Raw genomic sequence first — 20,098 nt, 5'->3', positions numbered from 1 at the left:
TTGGAAAAATTTAGATCCAGGTGGCATAGAGAAGTAACAAAACACCTGAGGGGTACGTTAGATGCCGGGACTATGGGGGCTGGTGAGGCCGACTTGTGGTCCTAGAACACAGGGAGCTGACAGCCTGGGAGGTGCTGTCCCCAGAAGTAAAATGTGACACAAAGTAATTTAAAATTTCCTAGTGTCCACATGAAAAGTGTGTAAAGAAACAAGTAAAGTTAATTTTAATAATATATTTTATTTAACCTAGTATATCCAAGGTATTATCATTTCAATATGAAATCAATATAAACAATTGTTGAGACACCTTACATTTGTTTTTTTCCTGCAAAGTCTCCAAAATCCTGTGAATTTTATGCTGACAGCTCCCAATTCAGATTAGTTACATTTCAAGTGCTCAGTAGGCACATGTGGCTAATGGCTATTGTGTCATAGAGCATAAGGTGGGGTGCCATATTTTCCAGCTACAAGTTGACATCCCTAGACAATGAAATCAAAATAGGGGGTCCCAGCCAGCACTTTTTTAAAAACAAACAAAAAACTGAGAAAAAATAAAATACAAAATAATAATTTGCATCACACCTATTGAGGTTAAAAATTGTTTAAGGAGACTTTTATTTCAGTGATTTCTTTTTATACACATATATAAATATGCATAGGCCAAGTTGTATAGTTTGAAACCCACTGGTCCGGTGGCTGTTCATTTTTAACTACGGGAAAAAAAATGTTCATCCTCATTAAGCATAGGAGGCTTTTTTTTTTTTTTTTTGGTAAGATGTTGCTGGAGATCATTCAGGTACTTATATAGCTATGAACACTTTTCTTTTTTTTCCAGACCTCAGTGTTTCCTAAAGTGTGTTCTTTGGAAAATTAAGCCCAGCCATGTCCAGGAAAAAAACAAAAGTGATTGTATAGTCAAATATGTTTGGAAAAAACTATCTTTGTATCATCCTCTAAAAGTGTCCTGATGCATATTAACATATTAAAGGCTGTACGTCCAGTTAGAGAAAGCTGGTAACTTTGTTAATCTTGATTTTCCAAAATGTATTTTTTTAAAGATTTATTGATTTATTTTCAAGAGAAAGAGCGAGTGGGAGGAGGGGCAAAGGGAGAGGGAGAGAATCCCAAGCACACTCAGTCCCTGCTAAGCAGGGAGCCCAATGCAGGGCTCCATCCTGTGACCCTAAGGTCATGACCTGAGCCAAAACCAAGAGTCAGACACTGAACCCACTGAGCCACCCAGGTTCCCCTCCAAAATGTATTTGATCACAGAACCACTCATTTGTAAAACACCTATTCCTCAGACACCTTTGAGAAGTTCTGCTTCGTTTTTATGAAACTATAGGGCATAGGGTTCTCAGCTTAAAAATAATTGCAACAGGGGCGTCTGAGTGGCTCAGTCTGTTAGCCATCTTGGTTTTGGCTCAGGTCATGATGTCAGGGTCATGAAATTGAGCCCACGTTGGGCTCTGTGCTCAGCAGAGAATCTTCCTGAGATCCTCTCTCTCCCTCTGCTCTTCCCCCTGCTCACACACACTCTCTCCAAAATAAATAAATACATAAAATCTTTTTAAAAATTAAAAAAAAATTACAACAGTGGCATTGGAGAACTTTCTAGGGTGATGATTCTGTATCTTGAATAGGGAGTTGATTACACACTTGTATATATTTGTCAGAAGTGTACATGTTAGGTTTTGTATTTTACTGTGTGTAAATTATATACATAAATGTTTAAAAGTTAAACAGAGGGGCACCTGAGTAGCTCCGTCGCTTAAGCATCTGCCTTCGGCTCAGGTCATGATCCCACGGTCCTGGGATCGAGCCCCACGTTGGGCTCCCTGCTCAGTGGGGAGCCTGCTTCTCCCTCTCCCTCGACCTCTATTCCCCCTCACCCGCTGCTCATGCACTCACGCACCCTATCCCAAATAAATAAAGTCTTTTAAAAAATTAAAAAAAATAAAAGTTAAACAGATTGTCAGGAGCCATCCTAGGCAGTGTGATTTAAGAGTGGCTTTTATGCTTTTTTAATGACAGTCGCTGTAAGAAATACATTTCTACATTGTGCCCAGTACAATCATATATAAACAAAAGCTTTAAGAAACAGGGCTTACCATTTGCCATGAACTCTCATATTTTCTGTCCTATTCCATTCCATTCTATCCTTGCCTATCTTATTCTTTTATTAAAAAAAAAAATGCTAGTGAAACCCAAAACCCACCTAGCTGACCCGTAAGTGTTAAAACCCACATTTTGGAAAACATAATAGTTTTCATGATGGGGATTGTAGGAGGGTTTGTGAGGGTTGTTGAGAGGGCAACATCAAGTAGCTTTATTTTCAAGAGTCACCCAGGTTGTTCTGAAGTAGATTTGTTGAGAAATACTGCCTCTGGCTTCCTAGGAGAAGGCCTAGGAGCTCCGCCTGCTTCCTAAGAGAAGCAAAGATGGGGGTGGGGGTAGATCTTTGGAGAAGTGAAGGCATTGGCCTGGCAACCTAGGGCACGGGAGAGTCCCCGCAGGTGACAAGGGAGAACCATGGCTGGTTGGGGCCATCCCAGACTGACCCCTTACTAGCGTCAGCACAGCACTTGTTGCCACACTGTGGAAGGGGAGGACTTCACTTGGCCTTCAGCTTCTGTCTTGAAACTCGAAAGATGTCAGCCCTCCCCCTGGTGTCCCTAATGCAAAAATGGATACAGGGACGGTCCAAAGAGAGGACGGTGGCTGTGGCAGCAACTCTGAAGCAGGGCTGGAAGGACAGGTGTTGCCATGAGGGGGCAGGCTGCTGGGCGGCCTGCTCTATGGCAGGCACTTCGTGGGCACAGGAAGCTCTGGGCAGTGGCTTTACCGGTAAACTGATTCTCAAGCATGCGTGAGATAGGGGCAACCCTCGAGGGTCCCCTCCCTCTTCGGGAGCTTGGTGCCATCAGCTGTCACTCAGTAAACTTTGCTTTGCTGCCCACCAAAAAAAATTTTTTTAAAGGGTATATGAGATGGAATATGGCTACGATTGCTGTCTGAGGGAGTAACGTGTTCATTAGATGGAGTAGAAACACTTGGAGCATCGCTAACCTATAGGAGATAAATAAGAATTTTCCTTGTCAGGGTTCAGAGAAGATGTGCATTGAAATTGTCTCCCTGGCCTTCTACCCAGAGGCTGAAGTGATGAGTGATGAGAATGTCAAGCAGGTGTATGTAGAGTACAAGTTCTATGATGTACCTTTGTCCGAGACGGAGACCCCAGTGTCCCTGAGGAAGCCAAGGGCGGGAGAAGAGATCCACTTCCACTTCAGCAAAGGTGAGGCATCCCTTGTGCTTGGCTGGAAGAGGAGTCTGAGGGGTCAGAACTGCCCCTCACTTCCAATGGGGTGGACGCAACCTTGTTATATATCAAAGTGATAGATGCATATGGTTTTACTTATGTGTTTTGTTTTTTATTATTTTAAATAAGTTTTTTATTTTAATTCCAGTATAGTTAACATACAGTGTTATATTAGTTGGAGGTGTACAACATAGTGCTTCGACAATCGTGTACATTATTCAGTGCTCATCATGATGAGCATACTCTTAATCCCCATCACCTATTTCCCCCATCCTCCCTGCCCACCTCCCCTCCAGTAACCCTCTGTTCTCTATACTTAAGAGTCCGATTTTTTGGTTTGTCTCTTCTTTTTCCTTTGTTCATTTGTTTTGTTTCTTAAATTCCACGTATAGGTGGAATCATATGGTATTTGTCTTTCTCTGACTTATTTCGCTTAGTCTTATACTCTCTAGATCCATCCACAGTGGCTGCACCAGTTTGCGTTCCCACCAACAAGGCAAGAGGGTTCCTTTTTCTCCACATCCTCGCCAACACTTGTTGTTTCTTCTTCTTGTTCGCTAGCCATCCTGACAGGTATGAGGTGATATCTCACTGTGGTTTTGATTTGCGTTGCCTAATGCCAATTATGCATATAGTATGCATATGCATTGCATAATGAGTGATTTTGAGCATCTTTTCATGTGTCTGTTGGCCATCTGTATGTCCACTCTGGAGAATGTTCATGTTTTTGCCCCATTTTTTAATTAGGTTATTTGTTTTTTGAATGTCGTGTTGTATCAGTTCTTTATGTATTTTGGATACTAACCCTGTACCAGATATGTCATTTGCAAATATCATCTTCCATTCAGTAGGTTGCCTTGTAGTTTTGTTGATTATTTCCTTCACTGTGCAGAAGCTTCTTATTTTGATGTAGTTCCAATAATCTATTTTTGCTTTTATTTCACTTGCTTTGGGAGACATATCTAGAAAGAAGTTGCTCTGGCTGATGTCCGAGAAATTACTGCCTGTGCTCTCTTCTAGGATTTTGATAGTTTCAGGTCTTGAATTTAAGTCCTTAATCCATTTTGAATTTATTTTTGTGTATGATGTAAGAAAGTGGTCCAGACTCACTCTTTTGCATGTAGCTGTCCTGTTTTCCCAACATTGTTTGTTGAAGAGACTGCCTTTTTCCCGTTGCATGTTTTTGCCTCCTTTATCAAAAATTAATTGGCATATAATCATAGGTTTGTTTCTGGGTTTTCTGTTCTGTTCCATTGATCTATGTGTCTGTTTTTGTGCCAGTAAAAATACTGTTTTGATTACTACAGCTTTGTGGTATATCTTGAAATCTGGGAGATTGTGATACTTCCAGCTTTGTTTTTCTTTTTCAAGATCGTTTTGCCAATTTGGGGTCTTTTGTGGTTCCATACAAATTTTAGGAATATTTGTTCTAGTTCTGTGAAGAATGCTGTAGGTATTTTGGTAAGGATTACATTAAATCTGTAGACTGCTTTGGTTAGCATAGACATTTTAACAATATTTGTTCTTCCAATCAATGAGCACAGAATATCTTTCCATTTGTTTGTGTCATCTTGAGTTTCTTTCATTGTTGTTTTATAGCTTTCAGAGTATAGTTTTTCACCTCCTTGGTTAAGTTTATTCCTAGGTATTTTATTAATTTTGGTGCAATTGTAAATGGGATTGCTTTCTTAATTTCTTTTTCTGTTGCTTCATTATTAGCATACAGAAATGCAATGAGGGGTGCCTGGGTGGCTCAGTCAGTTAAGTGTCTGACTCTTCATCTCAGCTCAGGTCTTGATCTTAGGATTGTGAGTTCAAGCCTAGTGTGGAGCCTACTTAATAATAATAAAAATAGTAACAATAATAATAAAGAAATGCAACAGATTTTGTATATTGATTTTGTATCCTGTGACCTTACTAAATTCATTTATCAGTTCTAATAGTTTTTTGATGGAGTCTTGAGGGTTTTCTATATATAGTATCATGACATCTACAGATAGTGAAAGTTTTACTTCTTCCTTACCAATCTGGATGCTTTTTATTCCTTTTTCTTATCTGATTGCTGTGGCTAGGACTTCCAGTACTGTGTTGAATAAAAGTAGTGAGAGTGAATATCCTTGTCTTATTCCTGGTCTTAGGGGGAAAGCTCTCAGTTTTTCACCGTTGAATATGATGTTAGCTGTGGGTTTTTCACATATGGCCTTTATTATGTTGAGGAATGTTCCCCTTAAACCTACTTTGTTAAGGGTTTTTATCATGAATGGATATTGTACTTTGTCAAATGCTTTTTCTCCATTTATTGAAATGATCTCTTATTGATAGGCTGTATCACATTGATTTATAAATATTGAAACACCCTTGTAGCCTGGGAATAAATCCCACTTGATCATGATGATTTTTTTAATGTATTGTTGAATTTGGTTTGCTGATATTTTGTTGAGGATTTTTGCATCTATGTTCATTACAGATACTGCCTTGTAGTTCTCTTTTCTTGTAGTGTCTTTATTGGGTTTGGAATTTTGATGTTTTCCTGCCTCTTCTATTTTTTGGAATAGTTTGAGAAGAATAGGTATTAACGCTTCTTTAAATGTTTGGTAGAATTCCCCTATGAAGCCGTCTGGTCCTGGACTTTGGGAGTTTTTTTGTTACTGATTCAATTTCATTGCTGGTAATCAGTCTGTTCAAATTTTCTACTTCTTCCTGAATCAGTTTTGGAAGGTTATTGGTTTCTAGGAATTTGTCCATTTCTTCTAGGTTGTCCAATTTGTTGGCATATAATTTTTCATAATAATCTCTCACAATCCTTTGTATTTCTGTGGTGTTGGTTGTTTTTTCTCCTCTTTCATTTCTGATTTTATTTGAGCCCCCCCCACTTTGATGAGTCTAGCTAAAGGTTTATCAATTTTGTTCATCTTTTCAAAGAACCAGCTCCTGGTTTTATTGATCTGTTCTATTGGTTTTTAAAGTTTCTCTTTCTTTAATTTCTGCTCTAATCTTTATTATTTCCTTCCTTGTACTGGTTTGAGTTTTGTTTCTTCTTCTTTTTTTAGTTACATTAGGTATAATGTTAGGTTGTTGGTTTTTTTGTTTTTTAATTTTTCTTGCTTCTTGAGTTAGGATTGTATTCTTATAAACCTCCCTCTTAGAACAGCCTTTGCTGCATCCCAAAGGTTTTGGACCATTGTATTTTCATTTGTCCCCATGTATTTTTTTTTTTATTTCCTCTTTGATTCCTGGGTTGACCCATTCATCGTTTAGTAGCATGTTATTTAACTTCCATGTATTTGTGCTCTCTTCAGATTTTTTTCTTGTGGTTGATTTCTAGTTTCATAGCATGTGATCGGAAAAGATACATGGTGGGGCACCTGGGTGGCACAATTGGTTGGGCATCCAACTCTTGGTTTCAGCTCAGGGCATGATCTCGGAGTTGTGGGATCAAGCCCTGAATCGGGCTCTGCACTCAGTGTGGAGTTTGCTTGGGTTTCTCTCTTCCTCTCCCTCTACCCCTCCCACTTGTGCACTCTCTCTCTCTCTAAAATAAATAAATCTTTTAAAAAAAGAAAAGAGGGGAGCCTGGGTGGCTCAGTTGGTTAAGCGACTGTCTTCAGCTCAGGTCATGATCCTGGAGTCCCGGGATCGAGTCCCATGTCGGGCTTCCCACTCAGCGGGGAGTCTGCTTCTCCCTCTGACCCTCTTCCCTCTCGTGCTCTCTCTCTCAAATAAATAAATAAAAAAGAAAAAAAGAAAAGATACATGGTATGACTGATATTTTTGAATTTGTTGAGACTTGTTTTGTGGCCTAATATGTGATCTATTCTGGAGACTGTTCCATGTGCACTTGAAAAGAATGTGTTCTGAATGTATCTGTTAAGTCCATCTGGTCCAATGTGTCATTCAAAGCCACTGTTTCCTTGTTGATTTTCTGTTTGGATGATCTGTCCATTGATGTAAGTGGGGTTATGCATATGGTTTTAAAATATCAAATAGGCCTAGAAAGATTTTTAATTAAAATTGAGCAGTCCCTTTTTCCATCCCTTTTCCACAAATCATTCCCTGTCGTCCTCCCCATTCTCCTCAGTCCACCACACCCCTTTTCACTTTTTCTGCTATTTCTTGTTATTTAACTCCATGTTTCTGAATAATGTTTCTGTTGCAATTTCCTGACTCATCAATTTTAGATATTATCTGCTGACTTCTTATCGTGACATGTAAAATTTCTCTTACACTACACCCATTTTCTCTTCCTCCCATAGAGTTGGATCATAACTTTCATTTAATCCAATCTTAATTGTTTCCATTATTATGGATATGTAAATATTAATTCTTCAGAACCAAGTAGTCTGCCATGGTTATAATCCTTTTTTTGTTTATTATTTTGTCTCAATTTTTCATTTGCTATATCTTCATTATGCCCATTGTAATTCTTTTCACATCCTCCAACAGCCTTTCCAAGTTTTCAAATAATCCAAACCTGTCAAAAAATGTATCAATTTTTTTTCCTTGAAGACCTTTCTTCAGCCCACCATTCAGCTATTATCCTGCAATTTGGAGAATTTGATTTAATTTTCTCCTATACTGGATTTCTTGTCTCCTGGGTTCTCTGTCATCCTCTGATTCACTTTTATATTTTAATGGGTCATATTTTCCAGTAGCTTTTAAAGAAAGAGTACGTTGGAAGGAAACATTTTGAGACCATCGTGCATGAAGTCTCTTTATTCTACCCATATATTCAATTGATAATTAGATCAAGTATAAACATCTATTTTGAAAACATTCTTATTCAGAATTTTGAAGCAGTTGGTCCATGGTCTTTGCCAAGAGTCTATCCTTTGTATGAAAACTACCTCTACCTGTCCAGAAGACTTGAATATTTTATTTTTTTTAAATTTTTTATTGTTATGTTAATCACCATATATTACATCATTAGTTTTTGATGTAGTGTTCCATGATTCATTGTTTGTGCATAACACCCAGTGCTCCACGCAGAACGTGCCCTCTTTACTACCCATCACCAGGCTAACCCATCCCCCTACCCTCCTCCCCTCTAGAACCCTCAGTTTGTTTCTCAGAGTCCATCGTCTCTCATGGTTCGTCTCCCCGTCCGACTTACTCCCCTTCATTCTTCCCCTCCTGCTATCTTCTTCTTTTTCTTTTTTCTTAACATATGTTGCATTATTTGTTTCAGAGGTACAGATCTGTGATTCAACAGTCTTGTACAATTCACAGCGCTCACCATAGCACATACCCTCCCCAATGTCTGTCACCCAGCCACCCCATCCCTCCCACCCCCACCACTCCAGCAACCCTCAGTTTGTTTCCTGAGGTTAAAAAGTCCTCATATCAGCGAGGTCATATGATACATGTCTTTCTCTGATTGTCTTATTTCACTCAGCATAACACCCTCCAGTTCCATCCACGTCGTTGCAAAAGGCAAGATCTCATTCCTTTTGATGGCTGCATAATATTCCATTGTGTATATATACCACATCTTCTTTATCCATTCATCAAGACTTGAACATTTTATCTTTCTCTTCAGTGTTCTTAAATTTCAGGATAATGTGTATATTTTTCCTGTAATTGTTCCAGCCATCCAGGGGGCTCTTTCAATCTGGAAGCTTATGGCTTTTAGTTCTGGGAAATCTTATTGCATTTCTTTGATAATTTTGTCCCCAGGATTTTCTCATTTTCTTAGTAGAATTCTTGATCTTCCAAAGTGATCCTCTAACTTTCTCATTTTCTTCCTATAATCCTACCTCTACTTTTTTTTTTTCTATTTTTGGAAAATTTCCTTAATTTTTTTTAAGATTTTGTTTTTAAGTATGGCTCAGTCAGTTAAGCATCTGACTCTTGATTTCGGCAGAGGATATGATCTCAGGGTCATGAGATTGAGCTCCCTCCCCATCAGGCTCCACACTGGGCATGGAGCCTGCTTAAGATTCTCTCTCTCTCTCCTTCTGCCCCTTCCCCCACTGCCTCTCTAAATAAAAAAAAATAAATAAAAGATTTTATTTTTAAGTAATCGCTGCATCCAGTGTGGGGCTCAAACTTACAACCCCAAGATCAAGAGTTGCATGCTCTACCGATTGAGCCAGCCAGGTGCCCCCTCAAATTTCCTTAATTTTATCTTCCTGTCATTGAAAATTTATCTTAAATTTCTTTTTTTTAAAAGATTTTATTTATTTATTTGAGAGAAAGAATGAGAGAGAGAGAGAGAGAGCACACATGGGATGGGGGGAGGGTCTGAGGGAGAAGAAGGCCCCCCCGCCGAGCAGGGAGCCCGACGCGGGACTCGATCCTGGGACTCCAGGACCATTACCTGAGCCGGAGGCAGTCGCTCAACCAGCTGAGCCACCCAGGCGCCCTGTCTTAAATTTCTAAGAACTGTTTGTTGCCGTCTGTCCCGCCCCCCTTTTTTTCCTTAAGTGTATCTGTCCTATGAGGTAGAAGTTTATTTCTTACCTGTATAAAATGAATTCTGAAGGGGGCAGTGTAGGACCGAGGCTACGTGATTCTGTCAGGGTCCAAACTCCTATCCTGCCTTCCTATCAACCTAGCGCCTGTGTTCCATCCTTTGGTGACCCTGTCCCCCTTAATGGCCGCCAGGGAAAGGAAGGAGGCCTCCCAGTTGAGCCTGTTAAGCACGTTTCACATAACACGATAGCTAGAATTGAAGCGTGCAGCCAAACCCAGCTAAAACAGAGGCTGGAAAACATACGCTAGTGTATTTGCGGCTGCAGCCTTCCCATATAGAAAGGAGGAGGAAGGGGAGGGTGGGTGTTGAGACAGGTACCTCGAGCTGAACCTGCTGCAAAACTCAAACCTCTGGGTGGCCCTAAAAAATCAGTCTCCTGGGGTTCTTCCAGCGGTAGAGCGGCGGGAGCACACTCACCTTGGCGCCACGGCAGAACAGAGGCCTCCTTTTCATCAGGGTCGACCAACTTTCTTAAAGGGCCAGATAGTAAATATTTTAGGCTTTGTGGACCAAATGGTGTCTGTCACAGCTATTCAGCTCCGTCACTGTAGTTGGGAAAGCAACCATAGATAATATGTAAACAAATAGGCATTGGCTGTATTCAGTAAAAACTCTATTTACCAAAACAGGTGGCCCACCCATGAGCCCTAGCCTGCCAACCTCTCTTTTCTGTCACACGGTTTTACATATACCTCTTATGAAAGTCTTAGTGCCCAAAGAGCAACGGTGTATGATACTTTGCTTTTCTCCTCTCTTATCCTTAATACAGTGATAGACTTGGACCCACTGGAACAAAAGGCCCGAAGGCGGTTTCTGTTCGCCATGCTGAACAGACAAGATCCTGAGCAAGGACGGTAAGCATCTTTCCACTTTGGAAGAAGGGAGATATTATCCACACAGGAGCTCAGGAGTTTAATTTGGTTTTGTGCTGATATTGAATATTCGAACAACTTCTTTCATATTAATTTACTGAATGGATTTCTCATCTCTTTGAGTCTGATTCATTTTTACAACTACCTGATAAACCATAGGAGTCTCATCGGTGTAGTCCATCTCTCACCCATGCCAGCCCCCTGATAAGCACTATTTTTGTGGCAGCAAGTACTTGAATACTAACAGTGCTCTATGAGGAATGGCCAAAACCTTTTGACATTCCCAGATAATTTATTTCCCACAAACACAGTACCATTGCTAGCTTGCCAAATATTCTGTCTTTATAATATTAATTTCATATTTAGTTTTTTTTTTTAAGTGGGCTCCACACCCGGCATGGAGCCCAGTGTGGGGCTTAAATTCATGACCCAGAGATCAAGCCCTGAGCTGAGATCAAGTGTCGGACGCTTCATCAACCGAGCCACCCAGACACCCCCCATATTTAGATTTTTAAAATTATTTCTCCACAGGATTACTTTGAGTTTGATGTAACTGAAATAAGTTCTAGGTGTACTATCAATTGTAGGAAAGTGCCCTTGTTATTCCTCTGATCTGAAGAGGCCTCCATTTAGAAGCTCCCGATGAAATGCACAGGACATAGTTATACTAAGAAAATTATTCGTTGTTTAGTTGAAATTTGAAATTCAAATTTAAGTGGGCATCTGTTTGGGGTTTTTTTGTTTTTGGCAAGATCTAGCAATGTTGCCTCCTTTTCAAGTGTGTGGGTAGGAAATAATACAGGGCTGGGGTTTAATTTGCATTTACTTTGTCTCCAGTCAGTCATAGAAAAGACTGAAAAAGGAGCCACTGAAATAAACAGTGAATCTGACTCCGGTATCACTGTGCACTTAAACAGAGAGAAGTTGACTGCTAACTTTTTGGAATGGGAAGCGTTTGGTTGTTTCCCTTCTGCATCAATGTTAAATTTAGTTATTTTCTTTTCTTCTCGCAGCATTCCTAGAATACGCTCTTCCTTGATTCCCTTACAGTGGTAGCTTTTCTTCTTTTCTTTTTGTAACCTCCTATTCAATTTTAGATTTCGATTAATTTTACCTTTCTGTTTGCCAGCGTCGTACAGTGGACAGAACATTGGCTTTGTAATCAGAGAGACCTGGTTTTGTTTTTTTGTTTTGTTTTGTTTTGTTCTGTTTTTTAGAGAGGCCTGGTTTTGAATCCTGACTCTTCCACTTACTAGCTCTGTGATCTTTGAATATTACTTAACTTGAAGCCTTGTGTGAGGATATAACTGAAATAATGTAGTTTATATAAAGCATCTGGGAGGCGCCTGGGTGGCTCAGTCAGGCGTCTGACACTTGGTCTCAGCTCAGGTCTTGATCTCAGGGTCGTGAATGAATGAATGGATGGATGGATGGATGGATGGATGAATGAATGGATGAATGAATGCCCTGTACCTAGAAAGGGGGGACTTGGGGTCAGGGAGTCAGCATTATCCCTTTGAATTGTTGAAGTTCTCAGTAAGGATACAGAAGCATCATCACAAATGAATATTGCCTCATGAGCTAACAATGTATCACTTTCAGAATTTCTTTTCAGCTTAGTCTTGCTTAAGCTGTGATTTTAAAACCTTGAATTTTTAGTCCTATTCTTGCTCCCTTACCACTATTTGCCACTAGTATTTGCTTTTAAAAAATTAATAGGGATACAGAATGTCCAGAATAGGCAAACCCAGAGAGACAGTCGATTGGTGGTCTCCCGGAGCTGAGGGAAGGAGAACGGGAAGTGGCTGCGTGGTGGCTGTAGGATTTCTTCTTGGGGCGATGAGCATGGCCTGGAATTACTGGTGATGGTTGGGCAACACTGTCATTTTACTAAAACACACTGAATGGTACACTTTAAAATGGTTAAGATAATGAATTTATGTGTGAATTTTATCTCCAAAAATCAAGTAGGTACTAGTTTCTAGAATTCCTTCTTTGAGGGGCCGAGTCAGGAGAATGAGTGCCGTTGACTACTAGCCGCTTGCACTCTGGCGCCCTGTCTCCAGACTTACAACTCAAAGGGATACACTTCTTATACATTTTACAGTTGTGTATGCTTCTGTTTTCCTTTGCTCCAGCTCGATACCCAACTTTTATTTAGAAATCTAAGAACTCTTCTAATTCTCCTATAATCTTGGTTTTTGTGCAAACACCTTCACTGTCCATGACAAATCTTTCCTCAGAGTTGTAAGCACTCTTACAAGGCAACCTATCTGAACAGTCTTTTGTGGGGTTTTTGTTTTGTTTTGTTTTAAAGATTTTATTTATTTGACACAGAGAGAGCACAAGCAGGGGGAGCTGCAGGCAGAGAGAGAAGCAGCCTCCCTGCTGAGCAGGGAGCCCAATGCGGGACTCAATCCCAGGACCCTGGGATCATGACCTGAGCCGAAGGTAGACGCTTAACCGACTGAGCCACCCAGGTGCCCCATATCATGTTGTAGTCTTATTTACAGTAAACTTGTGGGGTTTTTTTTTTTTTTAAGATTTTATTTATTTATTTGACAGAGAGAGACACAGTGAGAAAGGGAACACAAGCAGGGGGAGTGGGAGAGGGAGAAGCAGGCCTCCCGCGGAGCAGGGAGCCCGATGCGGGGCTCGATCCCAGGACCCTGGGACCACGACCTGAGCCGAAGGCAGACGCTTAACTGACTGAGCCACCCAGGCGCCCCTGTCTGAACAGTTCTGAGACAAGTTCATCAACTACATCATCTTGAGTCTTAGTTCCCTCTTCTCCAGGCCTGTCATTACTTTAAAATACACCAATTTCTTACTCTTTCGCCACTATAGTTGTGTAAAGTGGAGGCAAGGGAAAAGTGATTCAGGGAGAACACTGTGTTGTGTATGATTACTTCTATCCTTATATATGTATTGTAAGCCTTACAGTATCAGCAGTACTGAGTTAAATGGAACTTTTCCTTTAGTTTAAAGTTTACAGTGGTAAGTGATCCCATGGACGACGAAAATAAAGAATGTCAAGAAGTAGGTTACGCGTTTCTGGAACTGTGGCAGATCATGGAATCAGGAAGAGATGGTGTAGAGCAAGAGCTAGACAGTGAGTAATACATTTTCATGCTTCTCAGTTTCACTTATTTCTAAGGAAATCAGCCTAATCACGAATACTCCTGTTTTACCTTCAGTATATAATTACCACTATGAAGTTGATGATGATGTAAATTGGATCGAAATCCCTACAACTGTATTTATTTCTAGATTGAGCATGAGAGTAGTCAGTTGCATATTTTAGCCCATGTACCTCATGACAACTGGAATACAATCTTTTATGAACTCCAGGGTTTGAAATCAGGGAACTTTGAAAAGACCAATTCTTTTGATTTCAGTCAGATTTAAAGATCAGAATTCCTGATTTCTCTTAAGCATATAAGGTTTGTAAAGGCAGCCAACACCCTCCTCTTGTAATGTCTCTTCCATAGACACCCACTCACCTGCTCCCTCACACCTCATGGTATTTGTTACCGAGGTTTTTGGGGTGGGTTTTTTTTTTTTGGTTACCAAACCTTAACCATCCTGCTTCAGAAGTGTCTGGACTGTATCCCCACTTCCACCCCATTCCCATCTGCTACAGTGTTTCTTTACAAAAAATTTGATCACCATTCTTCTTAAATCCATTTTTAACATTGTTTGCTGCAAGACTGGCATGCTTCAAAAAGATCTGCCTCTGAATGGGCCTGTCCTGTCCAGTCCGCACTGCTCTTACCCTGCATGCCTGGGATTTCACATTGACCTTATCTGCGAGGCTGTAGTAGGCCCCGAAGATTACCCGCTCGACCAATGGTTTTTGTTGTTTTCTTTTTTTTAAAGATTTTATTTGACAGAGACACAGCGAGAGAGGGAACACAAGCAGGGGGAGTGGGAGAGGGAGAAGCAGGCCTCCCATGGAGCAGGGAGCCCGATGTGGGGCTTGATCCCAGGACCCTGGGACCATGACCTGAGCCGAAGGCAGACGCTTAACGACTGAGCCACTCAGGCGCCCCACCAATGGTTTTCAAACTGCCAGTCCTAACCAACCAACCAATGGGTGGTGAAATTAAATTAGTAAGTCATGACCAGAACTGGGCGGGGGGGGGGGGGGGGGGGGGGGACTGTAGAAAATATCAGAGTGCTCTGCACCTAATTTTATGACACTTTCTTATGTACGTGTGTACTGAGACATGATATAAAATTACAGTAAGACTTGAGGAATACTCTTCAGACCGGGGGCTAGAGTTCGAACTAGCTGGTAGACAAGAGTCTTCATTTTATTCCTCTAATACCTTTCCAGCTGAGATGCTGGGCAAGTTGTGTAACCTCTCCGTGCCCGTTTTCTCAACTGCAAGGTGAGAATAGCAGTTGCTCCATAGGCATGTCCCGAGGACTGAGGGAATGCTTAAGGAGGCTTGCGGAGGGAGAGCAGTGTTGAGGACCTCGCTGGCTGGCTGGCTGGCTGCACAGGGCAGGTGGGATCTCTGTCATCTGTTTTCTTTTTTTTTTTTTTAAAGATTTTATTTATTTATTTGAGAGAGAGAGAATGAGAGATAGAGAGCACGAGAGGGAAGAGGGTCAGAGGGAGAAGCAGAGTCCCTGCGCCAAGCAGGGATCCCGATACGGGACTCGATCCCGGGACTCCAGGATCATGACCTGAGCCAAAGGCAGTCGCTTAACTGACTGAGCCACCCAGGCGCCCTGTCATCTGTTTTCCAACTCGCACTCCCAAGTGCAATTCCTGTCGTCCCCATTCCCTAGACATGCTGTACTCTTCCTGGCTTCTGGGCCTTTATACAGAAGTAACATCCCCTGAAGCCTTTTCTAGTCGTGACCTTAACATTTCTAAAGCCAATGAATACGTCTCAATTATTTTGATTTTTTTTAATCATCAAAAGAAAAATTTATAGTCATTTCTTTATTATGGCTGCCCTTCCTTCCACTCAAGACTTTAATCATATTGGTCTGATTTGAAAAACAAAACACTGCTTTCTAGCCCTTCTCTCCTACAGCACTTTCAAACTCGGGCTCCTTGAAGTATTTGCTGAATGGTCAGTCAGTGCAGTAAGTACTGTTCTGGCACCGCCTACACTGGTTAAGATCATGTTTTCATCCAAACACTTTACTGACTCTGTTCTTACCGGTTTTCCTAATTGTCCAATCCAATTGGTTTCCTTATTCATCCTACTTGACCTTTCTAAACCTCTAATATTATTGCTCATTCTTCTTTTTGAACTCCGTTCTCCCTTTCTTACACCATTTGACTTTCCAGATCACTCTGTGGGGGATCCTTCTGTTTCTTTACAGGGTCTTCTCTCCCGATTTGAACGTTGGGGTTCTCCTGGTTCAGTTCTTGGCCTTTTTTTTTTTCTCTCCATCTACCCTCTTCCTAGGTGTTTGCATTCACTCCCAGGATTTTAATTATAATCTAAAAATTAAATCTAGGTTTCCAGTCCAGATTTTTAATAAAATCTAGACTTACAGTAGACCAACAATCACTACTTCTATGTTCCCTTAGTACCTAAAACTTGACTAGCCACCATCCAGTTATCCAAATTAGAATGGTCATCCTTGTTTTCAGCCTACTCCTCACTCCCAACATTTAATCACATTATTTTTAGCTCTCAGATGTTCTGAATCTGTCCTTATCTCTCCATCCTATTATATTTGACTCCTTTCTCTCCTGAATCACTGCAACAGCCTCATAACTACCCTCCCTGATCTGCTCATGCCCCCAATTGTATTCTCCAAATAATAGCCATTTTTTTGACCCCAAATAAAAATCACTTCTATACTTTGGTTAAAACCAGATCCCTTAGAAGACAAACAAGGCCCTTTATGATCTGCCCCTGGCTTATCGATATTCTTTTTTTTTTTTAAAGATTTATTTAGAATATCTTAAAAACTTAGCTCAGGGATTGTCTCCGGAAAGCCTTTTCCAAATCCCCCAGCTTGGCTTAGGTGCCACTTCTATGTGTTCCCAAAGCACCCGGAGTTTTCATCAGAGCACCTCGCATACTGTTCTGTGCTCTCCCTTCTTTTCCGCTAGACTGAGCCCCTGAAGAAACGAGGCAGTGACCTGTAGTGTCCCCATCCCCTCACACGGCACTTGGCAGTTAAGTGTTTCCTAATTGAACAGTGCTGCCACCTGACCTGTTTGCCTTTCCTCTCCCAACAGTTGTCAGCCCTGAAGATCAGGCCACCCAAATAGGAAGGCTGAAGGTGTCCCTTCAAGCTGCTGCTGCCCTCCATGCTGTTTACAAGGAGATGACAGAAGATAGGTTTTCGTGATGGAGCAAGTACTATTCCATTCTAAACTCTCGGAACCACAGTAAAAAAGTCTCTTATAAAGTAACTTGCTGTGCCATGAATTTGGTTTACTGTGATGTCTGGTATCTCTCAACCTAATGACAAAAGCTTAGAAGGACGAAAGTGAATTTCTGTGATTCTCCCTGGACAAAGGCATTATTCTCTAACATCTCAGCACTCTTCCAGGTGAGAAGCAGGCCTGCTTTCGGGAACTGCAAAAGAATGGTCACAAAAGGTGAATTTACAAAAACAAAACAACAACAAAAAAAACCACAGTTTATTTATCTTTTAGTTCTTCCAAAATTGAAAATATCAAGTCCTACTGCTAAGGAGAAAAAAACAAACAAACAAACAAAATCCGAGACCCCTCCCCCCCTCTTCTCTTAAAGTCACAGAACACAGAAGGAACTGCAGTGGGACAGGTGGGTGCAGAGAACCGGGAGGGGGAGGATGGCGAGATAAACTCCCCAAATACTTAAAAAGCTGTTCAACAGAAACTGTGATAAATACAGGACAATGCAAGACAAGTAAAAATAAGGAGCAGCAGTGATGAGAGGCTGTGTTGTAGACGTGGCCTCCCTTCCTCTTCTCTTTTCTCATCAGGGTATTCTAGGCCCCAGGCATGACCTGCCCCTTCCAGATCTAAATGTTGATTCCTCTGAGCCTCCTTCTAGGTTTCACTAGAAGCAGTGCGTGAGGCACAACCATTCTTCCTCAGATACATCAGAAAAGAAACAGTGGTAATTTTGCTTCTACCATGGTACCATGTGTGAATTTGTGAGGAGGATGAAACCGAGCCAGGGAGCGCCACTGCTTCTTAGGTCGTCCAAGGCAACAGAGATACCTCTACCTGCGTGAGGCAAAAAAGCAGGAAAACTCAGACGGAGGTACCGGCCCGATCTGCCTCACTAGCTCAGATTGTGTGGTTTATCACAACTATTAGCAAATTCCAAGAACCTTTTCTTGAGTACTGCAAAGATGGGATGTAAAGAGATGTGAGGAAGGTCATGGCAGGAGGGCAGGATGGAGGCTTGGATCTGCTGGTCAAGAACCATGGTACAGGTAGTTAGGGGTCACCTCGTACCAATGTCTTGGAAATACAGCTTTGAGACATCAAAGAATAAGATGTCAGAAGCCATCGATGTCCTGGCAGAAGGTGGCGGGAAGAGAGGAATGAAACGGTACTTAGTAACAGCGGAAGCCTCTGCCCTTCTTCAAGAACACCTCCTCCCTCGCCATCTGGATGGGGCCACTGGCACGTGTCCTGGTGGGCCTGGAATTCCCCGAGTAGATTGGTCCACACAAATGGCCCCCTAAACCCATAAACACAAATGGCAAAACTTCAAAAAGAAAAAAAAGGAAAAATACAGTTTCTATGTCATGTAAAATTTGTAGGGGTTGGCTGGATAAAGAATGGAGCTGAGGACCAAAGTTCCGAAGTTACTTCCTCTTTTTCTTGGGGGGTGCAGAGCTGTGTCTGGAACCACGGTTAGAGCCACGGCCTGAACTGTGCACAGATGCCTTCCTCTTCCGGCTCATACTTCGACTCTGTTCTTCTTCTTCCTCGTAACGACTTTCACGGTCCGCTAAATAGGAGAAAGACGCACTACTAGTTAGCGATAGGTTCGCTTTGATACCTCATAGTACGTGATAGCACGTGCTACTCGAGTGTGTACTCTGGTGTCAAACTTAGGTTTTAACCTGTTAATCTCCGTCGCTTCTTGGTTGTGTGATTTTGGGCAAGTACTTAACCTTTCTGAGCCTTGGTTTATGTATTCATACGACAGGAAATTGTTTTACGATTAAATAAGGTAATCTAGGGCGCCTGGGTGGCTCAGTTGGTTGGGTGACTGCCTTCGGCTCAGGTCATGATCCTGGAGTCCCTGGATCGAGTCCCTTATCGGGATCCCTGCTCGGCAGGGAGTCTGCTTCTCCTTCTGACCCTCCCCCCTCTCATGTGCTCGCTCTCTCTCATTCTCTCTCTCTCAAATAAATAAATAAAATCTTAAAAAAAAAAATAAGGTAATCTATGCAAGGTGCCTATCCCAATGCTTGGGACCCAGTAGATAATATTTCCCTTTCACCTTTTAACTTATATCTGGCATCTGGTTTCAGAGTAATTAAACTAGTATTTATAAAAACAATCCTAACCCAGAAGAGGTCCAGAAAATTAGACTATTACAGGACACATTTGGAAACTGGCCTAATTCTGGAGCCTTCCAAGACTATGTGGCTACCCCAGGAAGAAAGCATCAGGTAGACAGAGTCACGCCACTTGGAAGAGTGTGAACGCATTCTAGAGCTTCTCTGCTTCTCTGCTCCTCTGATGAAGTTGTAGCTGTAACTCCACGTGAGTTTTATAGTGTTCTTTTGTTATTCGTATTAGGCAAATACCAGCTCAAAATACTAAAATCTGCGCCTCAAAAATAAACAAAAAATAAAAAATTTACCTTTCCGGGCTTCTTCCTCCAGTTCATCCCAATCCTTTCCACTCTCTTCTTCACTGCCCAATGATTCCTTGGAATAGTCTAAAATAAAATTAAGCATTAGTCTTCAGACAGGAATGCAATGGCGGAATTCTTCCCTCCTTTATGAGTTTCCAGAAATGACATTAGATTAGAAAGCCATGAAAAATTTCCCCTACAAAGACTAACCTGATTCTTCAGCTTCTGATGAATAGTCTTCATCACTATCCTCCTCCTCCTCTTCATAGTCATCCTCTGAAGGATTAAAAGTCTCATCTTCGATCTCGGATTCTGAATCCCCTTCCTCAGCATCACTGCCCTGGTGAGTCAGACAACATAATACTATTTCCTGGGTTCTTTTTTTGACATTCACTTGATTAATGAATGAATTCAACCCATTTAGCACACCAGCATTATTTCTTTTTTGCATGAAAGAAACAAAACCCAAAACCCCCGAGTGACCAAGAGATAAACGGGCTAATGTGAAATTGCTAGGAAAGTGCAATTACTAGATAAATATCTAATTTGTATTTCTTAAAGATGCACTTCACCCTTCCTTACCCAGGAAAATTAACCACAGAAATACTCTTGGTAATAATGCATTATGCAGAGGTGGAAGAAC

General features: G+C 41.3%; 2 protein-coding genes across 4 annotated transcripts in view; one reads left to right on the top strand and one right to left on the bottom strand.

Moving 5' to 3' along the window:
* RPGRIP1 (RPGR interacting protein 1) overlaps positions 1-17,089 on the top strand; it is a 68,670-nt gene extending 51,581 nt beyond the window's left edge. For 2 of the 3 annotated variants that reach the window (XM_035728289.1, XM_035728291.1), the window contains 4 exons: positions 3,103-3,295; positions 10,561-10,645; positions 13,645-13,775; positions 16,881-17,089. In XM_035728289.1, coding sequence (XP_035584182.1) covers positions 3,103-3,295; positions 10,561-10,645; positions 13,645-13,775; positions 16,881-16,993 — 522 coding nt within the window. In that variant the 3' untranslated portion in view covers positions 16,994-17,089. The remainder of the gene's footprint in view (positions 1-3,102; positions 3,296-10,560; positions 10,646-13,644; positions 13,776-16,880) is intronic. The other variant, XM_035728290.1, reaches the window with a different exon arrangement.
* Positions 17,090-17,268: 179 nt separating this feature from the next.
* The window catches only part of SUPT16H (SPT16 homolog, facilitates chromatin remodeling subunit), a 38,146-nt gene continuing 35,316 nt past the window's right edge, over positions 17,269-20,098 (bottom strand). The window contains exons 24-26 of the mRNA XM_027572817.2: positions 19,666-19,795; positions 19,462-19,539; positions 17,269-18,597 (exon numbers count right to left, since the gene is read on the bottom strand). Coding sequence (XP_027428618.1) covers positions 18,452-18,597; positions 19,462-19,539; positions 19,666-19,795 — 354 coding nt within the window. The 3' untranslated portion in view covers positions 17,269-18,451. The remainder of the gene's footprint in view (positions 18,598-19,461; positions 19,540-19,665; positions 19,796-20,098) is intronic.

Source organism: Zalophus californianus, chromosome 6 (assembly GCF_009762305.2).
Source record: "Zalophus californianus isolate mZalCal1 chromosome 6, mZalCal1.pri.v2, whole genome shotgun sequence".
Lineage (NCBI taxonomy): Eukaryota > Metazoa > Chordata > Mammalia > Carnivora > Otariidae > Zalophus > Zalophus californianus.
The sequence above is the reverse complement of the archived record's forward strand: the minus strand, read 5'-3'. Positions and strand labels throughout refer to the sequence as shown.